Below are 7,921 nucleotides of genomic sequence, written 5' to 3'. Positions count from 1 at the left end.
CCATTGTTCTTCACTGCATCAACGTTTTAATGAAATGGTAAATGACTAATTATTATTCATAATTGCTAAAGATTAAAATAGCTTGCAAGGTTTTAGTGTCATCAGAGTTCTCTGGGACCAGAGCTTCCAAGCCAAATATGAGTAAAGTTTTCAAAGTATATGTTCTTTCTCCCTGTGAACAATCCCCATGATGCAACTCGTTTTCCTCCAGGATGCTTTGCCCTTTTCATATTCTGGTCAGCCATTGCCAATCTGCAGAATAGCTAAAGGAGAGACTGAAGTAAACAGGCAGGAAGCCAGCATGACTAATTATAATTCAATCATATCATATCATTGCAATTATCTTGTGAAAAGGACTGCCTCTTGGACATTCTTGAAAGGAACCATCTTCTATAGAGTGTGGATCTAAATAACTGTAATTATCAAGTAAACAATGCCCTATTTTATTCCATCAGTGTTGTAACTGAATTGGTGCAACATGAATATAAATCCCCAATGTAATAAAAGTTTTTTCACTGTCTGATTTTGAAAATATTGGCAAATCATTGATAGACCAAAATAATAATAATAATAATAACTGCAATATAAATATGTGCGATTTCTACAGGGCACACCAGTATCATTAGAAACGTTTTAAAAAAATGCATTAAAGTACATTAACCAACAAAAACAAGTCCGCAAAATTTATTTTGATTTTTTGGGGAAATGGGCTTGTGGTCAAAATGAACCAATAAAAGGAACAAAAAAGATGAAAGTTGCATTGAATGCTGATATTTATATAAGAGTAACAAAAAGTGTGTGTGAATACAATTTGTCAACAGTTCAATCTCCAGTTTCAAGTTACATGCATATAGTTAATGTATATGTGCCAAGATTAGTTCCCTTTTGTTCTAATGAGCCAGTGTTATATCATAGCTTTATTCCTTAGGGTCAACTTCTAATTCATTTAATAGTATTTACTAATTAACATATTTATTATGAATTACTTATTTTTGCACATATCTTGCTTCATATATTTTGTCTTAATTAATTTAATGATGGTCATTCACATTTATACTGGGTTCTCAATAGATTAAAAAGGGTCAGTTGACCATTGACCTCAAAATGTCAGTTGTCAAAATGAAAACCTCAAGGGTCCAAACTGAAAGCTCGAGAGTCAATTGCTTTTGACAGTCATGAGCTCATAGCTGTGACTGAGATTTCTTGTCTTCTGCTGAATAAAAAGAAACACTTGTACAGTATTTTGTATAAAAACATATAATCTGACAGTAAGACTGACAGGGCCATTACTGACCTTTGTACAAGTGTATCTCTTTCTATGAGTGGCTCTGTATATTTGGTACATGAAACACAAACAATGATTATTTTATATTTTATTATATCTTCAACTTCTCAATATATTCTATTTTAACTCTTTAAATCATTTTAAATACAACAATATATCCATACAAATATGAGAGTAATGTATGAATCAAATATCAAGGAAGGTCATCACAGAATTGTCAGTTATTTATTTTCATCAATTTTTACTGTTTACAAACTTGGCAATATCACTTTCTGTATCAGATGTTTCTAGTGATAGATCTTTTCACATATCCTGATGAGTTTTGCCAACTTCACAATGTGAAGTCTAGACTGTGCCCTTGTCTTCAAACTATTCTGGCTAGAAAAGCCATGTTTGTATGAGAGTTGTCAGGATATACTTGCCCGTACACAATGATCTGGAATCATGTCTCTATATTGGTCAATTAGTTCCTGACACATATATTTCAGTAATTTTCCATGAAAGTTTTAGAGTACTTCCTTAAACTGAAAAAAAGGTGTTTCATCCTCTCAGGTTCAACAAGTCCATCATGGTCTCCCTTTGGCCGAAGCCATTCGCAGATAATATCCAAGTCCTAATGTCCATGAGATGATATTCCAGACAAGGATGTTAGATATCTGGGATTAAGGATTCAGTTCACCATCTGAAGTTTATCCATGGTTGATTCCTCAAATCTATCTGCAATGTTCTTCTGTAGATTATGTTGTTGTTTGCAACATTTTGAAACAATATTCTGTTCTGCTGAGTGTCATTATATTTGCTCCCTTGTACAAGTTCTCCACAACCAAATCATACACATTCTGTAGCTCTTCACCATAGTTAATTTTCAGCTGTTCCAGTGTCTTGCAATCATAATATTCACAACCTCAATGTCAAGGTCATCTTCCTGAAATACATGACACAGCTGGTTCACAATCATCAACACGTGTCAAAAATGCCTCTGGACAATTAGCTGCTCCTTAGTTTTTTAGTTTGGTAAATAGAGCCGCGTACACCACGCAGACTGTTTACACAGCATTCTCTAATGAAACCCACCTGATGCTATTAGATATCTTTATTTTGTCTGCGTATCATCTGCAAGAACAGATTCTATTTCCCACAACTCTCTGTACTGGATGGCTGAATTATGGTAATTAATGATACACATTCTTCATGTGGTGTGATACTCCTTTGAATGAATCCACATCTTTGCAGGCTAGGCCTGCACACTAAATTAGACAATGCACCACACAATGAACCTGCACCATTCTGTAATTATGCAATTGCATCATTTTAACACCTGCACCATCTGTCCTTCCTGGCATCAGTGAAGTACCATCATCAACCATTGCATAGACATAATCTTAATCACATCCAGACCTGTCTTAGCAGACAACTTTTCAAATTCACACACATTATCAGCTTTTACATTCTGAATGGCTATACAAAGAATGAAAAGAATGGCAGGTTCTGAGATTCCTGTTTTCGAACATTTAATGTACACATTCATCTTCTTGTGGATAGTTATGTCTGTTGTCTCATCAATGATGATGCCAACAAAATCACCGTGGCTGATGTTTTCTAAAAAGCGGTCTTGCATGTCTTCAGTCTTGGGTGCATGTACCAGTGGACCATGTTGATTCATTCTGAAAGGCAGGACAACCGTTCTGTTCTCAAAACCAGAAAAAAATATTAAATTAGAATATTATAATAACCCTTATAGTTATACAGTCTTCACACAAATTAATGTAACTTAACTAATATGTCCTATTTTTTTTATTACATACAAAATAAATTTTTCCAATGAACCACCTTCAAAGAAATTTTGACTATAAAGCCTACCCAATTTGTTTCGTTTTAGAGACCCCTCCCAAAAAATTAGTTGTCACCAATCATTTTTATTCTGCATTATTCATTATGTCAAGCAAATATGAATGAAAAAGTTGGACATCTTGAAACAACTCAAGGCTATTTATGACATTTTTGGCTTGAAATATGATATTTAGAATACTAGAAAATATGCAATTCAAAACATGACATTTGTTGTTCTAAAAATATATTGCAATTCAAAACATATAATAAAAAATATTTATCCCCAACTGTATTCTGAATTCTAGAGATATCCCATTCGTCACCATATGAAATAGTGTCCTGAACTGTGCAATCGTTGACTCTTTACCTTCTCTAACAGATTTATCAACCTGCTCTTCAATCACATGAGCGACAGTCTAGTGTTTTCCATTTGCCCTGCGGGCTTCAACAGCAGTCAGATGATCAAGGCTTTTCCATAACAATTTAGGGCACTCTTTTGAAGATTGGAACTGCCTTCAGTGGCAAATGGATTTGATTTTCCACAACAGTCACATAAAATATCATCTCATGTCTGACCTATGGAAATTCACTTTTCCACTTATCCTTAAATTTTTTAACAACTTTAGGAGATTTGCTCTCTTTTTCCTCTGAGTTGATACTACATTTCTGGTTCTTTTGAGTCTGTGAGAAATTCCTTCCTCACAGGTCAGTTCTGAGAAAATATACTACTTTGTGCCATTGTGATTGTATAGTTCATATGTATGCACTGAGTGTTGTGTCTGTTCAGTTTTTACTGAATGATCCATTACCCGGTGATTCAAATGTTAAAAGTTTTGCCATTTCAAGCAAATTAATTGCCAATAAAATACAATCACACATTGACAACAGTCTTTGCAAGATGTCATATTTTCTAGTTTTGTGTAACTGATTATAATTTAAAGCACAATGAAATACTGATATTTTCTCAGAAATAGTTCCATTGGAATCATCAAGGATTCCAAACTTTTAAAAGTTTTGCTAAATGAATCAAGTTAATTGCCAATAAAACAATTAAAGCTAGTCCACTTACCTTGACAAACAGCTTTGCAAGCCACCATAAGTTCCAGTTTTGACCATTTGATTAAAATCTGATGCACAATTATACCAATGCCGATATCTGAGCAAATGACAATCAATTCAAGCCATAATTGTTTCCTCCTCCTCCATCATAAACTTTACACCTAACCTCAAAACAATCCATCCTGATTAAGGTACACTTCAGTGACCTATTAATTCTGCCCAGCGCATAAATATCTTCCACTGGTGATATTGGCTGTTAAGGTGTAAACCATTGTCAACCAAATGTCAATCACTTTCTCCAATAGTACAGAATCAAGTAATGGGTAACTAAGTTTGATGCCTCTGTCCAAATCTAAATGCATCATAGAAACTCACAAGTCAAAATCTCCATGCATCTGAAATGGGTCATATTTAAATTTCAAGTCTCAGAACCTGGGGATATGCATTTATTGGGAACCCTGTTTATATTTACATATGCCATAACAGATGATTACTCATGTAGTTTCTTTGGTGGCAATGGAGATGCTAGTTTACTAGTAGAGAAAACTACGCACCATTTTAAGTGACTATACATGGCATTTAAACTAACTGTTAATAAATTTATAGTGATTAGTTTTTAAGTTTAGTATTGTTGTAGGGTGAAAAAATATAGATATAAGTGCATATTAAAACTTTTCCTTTTATTTAATCAAAAATATTTTCTCTGAAGTGTAATATTACTAAATTAAAAAGTACAAAATGCTCTTCGTGTCCCGAGTGGTCTAAAGCGCTCTCCGTTACAGATCACTGCTGTCTCACCTCTGTCTATGTGGGTTCGAGTCTCGGATTCGGCTAATGTGGGTATGTGAGAAAGCTTGCCAGTAACTTCTCATGGATCGGTGGTTCTTTCCAAGTGTTTCCCAGGTTCTTCCTCCACCATTAATAGTGGCCGCCATGTATAGGCTATTGTGTGCTGAAAAATGGCGTTAAACCCTACAACGACAACAACAACAAAATGCTCTTCATTTTCCTTTCAATCCTTTTCAAGGTGATAGATATATGATTTTATGCCAGGGTCTCTCAGATATAGGCTAGGGACTGTTGAGGTCCACAAGTTAAGAGTCAATGACTCCTCATCTAGATATTGTGTTGAGAGCCCTGTATTGTTTTGCATTGATTCTTCTCCTCTTGTATCAATAAAGATATTGATATTGGAATGGGATGTTGATTAATCATTTCACCTCTATTAGGCTAGTGTACATTTGCCTGAAGCATACATATCGCAAAACAGATTAGTTAAATACACATAATAGCATATACTGAGAAACATATCACAACAATACAAGGCAGGATATATAGCAAAAAGCACTGGAATCAAAAGTAGATAAAAGTTAGAATTAAAACTACTCAGATATATGAAACTAAAAGCTATGACCAAACTGACAGAAGTAACAAATATAATAATGCAACCTATGTTGCTAATTCTCCAGTATTTATTAAAATTAGCCTCTTAAAAGTACCTACTTTGGCTAAATATTTTATTACAAACTATACATTTGTAAGGTTCATATTCAGTGTATGTATCCTCATGTGTTCTTCCAAAGGCCCACTCCGATCAAATGTTTTATCACAAAGACCACATATGAATGGTTTATCTCCAGTATGTCTCCATTTATGACTTTTCAAATCACTACTTTCATTAAACACTTCATGGCAAACTTCATGTTCGATTGGCTCATCTCCAGTATGTATCTTCATGTGCCCTTTCAAAGTATTACTATCCTTATATGTTTTAGGACAAACTTCACATTTAAGAAGTTTTTCTCCAGTATGTATCTGCCTGTGCTTCTTCAGATGACAAGCCTGCCTAAATATTTTATTACAATGTTCACAATGGAATGGTTTGTCTCCAGTATGTACCATCATGTGTGTCTTTAAGGCACTAATGAATTCAAACATTTTACCACAAACGTCACATCTGATTTGTTTTTCTCCGGTATGTACTGTCCTGTGCACCTTCAACTGACTACTCTGTCTAAACGTTTTATCACAATCTTCACATTTAAATGGTTTGTCTCCAGTATGTATCCTCATGTGAATCTTCAAATAACATTTCTGCATAAACGTTTTATCACAAACGTTACATTTGATTGGATTATCTCCAGTATGCTGCATCATGTGTGTCTTCAACTGGATACTGTGTCTAAACATTTGTTCACAATATTCACATTTGAATGGTTTATTTCCAGTATGTGTCATCATGTGTGACTTCAAATGGCCACTCTGCTTAAACATTTTACCACAATTTTTACATTTGAATGGTTTATCTCCAGTATGTATTCTCATGTGAATCTCCAAATGACTACCATGTATAAACGTTTTGTCACAAACGTTACATATGAATGGTTTATCTCCTGTATGCATCTTCATGTGTGTTTTTAAGGCACTAACGAATTCAAACATTTTACCACAAACTTCACATTTGACTTGTTTCTCTCCAGTATGTACTGTCCTGTGCGTCTTCAACTGGCTACTGTGTCTAAACATCTGATCACAATTTTCACATTTAAATGGCTTATCTCCAGTATGTATCCTTATGTGAATCTTCAAATGACTACGATACATAAACGTTTTGTCACAAACGTTACATATGAATGGTTTATCTCCTGTATGTATCTTCATGTGTGTCCTCAAGGAGCTTATGAATGGAAACATTTTATCACAAACTTCGCATTTCACTGGTTTATCTCCAGTATGTATCCTCATGTGAATCTTCAAATGACTATCATACATAAACATTTTGTCACAAACGTTACATATGAATGTTTTATCTCCAGTATGCATCTTCATGTGTGTCCTCAAGGAGCTGATGAATGGAAACATTTTATCACAAACTTCACATTTGAATAGTTTATCCCCAGAATGATCCCATATATGACTTTTCACATCACTCTTTTCCCTAAAATCTTCCTCACAAACTTCAGTTTTGACTGGTTCATTTCCCGTATGCATCGTGAGGCGGTAAACTGTGGTAGACCCTACCAACTTATTTCATTTAATGGAACAAATAAAAGTATCCGTCAGGTCGACAAGAATTGTTGAATGCAAATATTGTCCATAAGTAGAGTGATATCTTGAAGGAAATTGGGCGTATGATGAAGATATTAAGCCAATATATGATAAAATCGGTATGACTAAAATGCGAAAAGTTACGAAAAGGGAGAAAGTTACGAAAAGTTGCGAAAAGTTACGAAAATTGCGAAAAGTCACGAAAAGTTGCGAAAAGTTCATTCAGATACTTATCTGCGAAATGGATCGACTATAGTTTATTATCAGTTGCAAATAGTATTTCTGTTTCACAAATGAAATTATAATGTGTAATAACTGATATTCAAAGTCATTTAACATATAGTTCGTTTAGTAAATCACTACTTCGATTTTATGAAATGTAATAAGAATTATAGAGTTTGAAAGGATATTGACTTTGAAGTCTTTCTTGAAGGAAAAAGCATTCATTCGCCTAAATTGGATTAACAGAAAATTTTGTCAGCACTGGTCAAGATATCATTATGTACATCTGGCATAAGCAAGGTGACCATTAATAAGCCGATTGCGGTTCTTTTATCAGTCAACTTCAGTCAAAGCCGATATTGTAATGTCCACGATGGATAAATTGACTTGATTCTCACGCTTTTGTTTATTATAACTGTTCTTTTGCACAATAATAATTAATCATTTATGTGTAGGTAACATACGGAGAGTTGTGAA

General features: G+C 34.2%; 1 protein-coding gene across 1 annotated transcript; it reads right to left on the bottom strand.

The window, feature by feature from the left end:
• Positions 1 to 1,376: 1,376 nt before the first annotated feature.
• On the bottom strand, positions 1,377 to 7,291 carry LOC149777945 (uncharacterized). The gene is made up of 2 exons (XM_089939057.1): positions 5,678 to 7,291; positions 1,377 to 2,975 (listed from the first exon to the last, which is right to left on the bottom strand). Exon 1 carries the CDS (start codon positions 7,163 to 7,165, stop codon positions 5,702 to 5,704), a length of 1,464 nt encoding a protein of 487 aa, XP_089795183.1. The 5' UTR covers positions 7,166 to 7,291; the 3' UTR covers positions 1,377 to 2,975; positions 5,678 to 5,701.
• Positions 7,292 to 7,921: the final 630 nt, after the last annotated feature.

Source organism: Sinohyriopsis cumingii, chromosome 17 (assembly GCF_028554795.1).
Source record: "Sinohyriopsis cumingii isolate HCF-2022 chromosome 17, ASM2855479v2, whole genome shotgun sequence".
Lineage (NCBI taxonomy): Eukaryota > Metazoa > Mollusca > Bivalvia > Unionida > Unionidae > Sinohyriopsis > Sinohyriopsis cumingii.
Note: the sequence above shows the minus strand (reverse complement) of the source record. Positions and strands in the feature narration are given on the sequence as shown.

Bases quoted from the DNA above. Each gene is read 5' to 3' on its own strand.
- LOC149777945 (XM_089939057.1), bottom strand. From the start codon at position 7,165: ATGCATACGGGAAATGAACCAGTCAAAACTGAAGTTTGTGAGGAAGAT.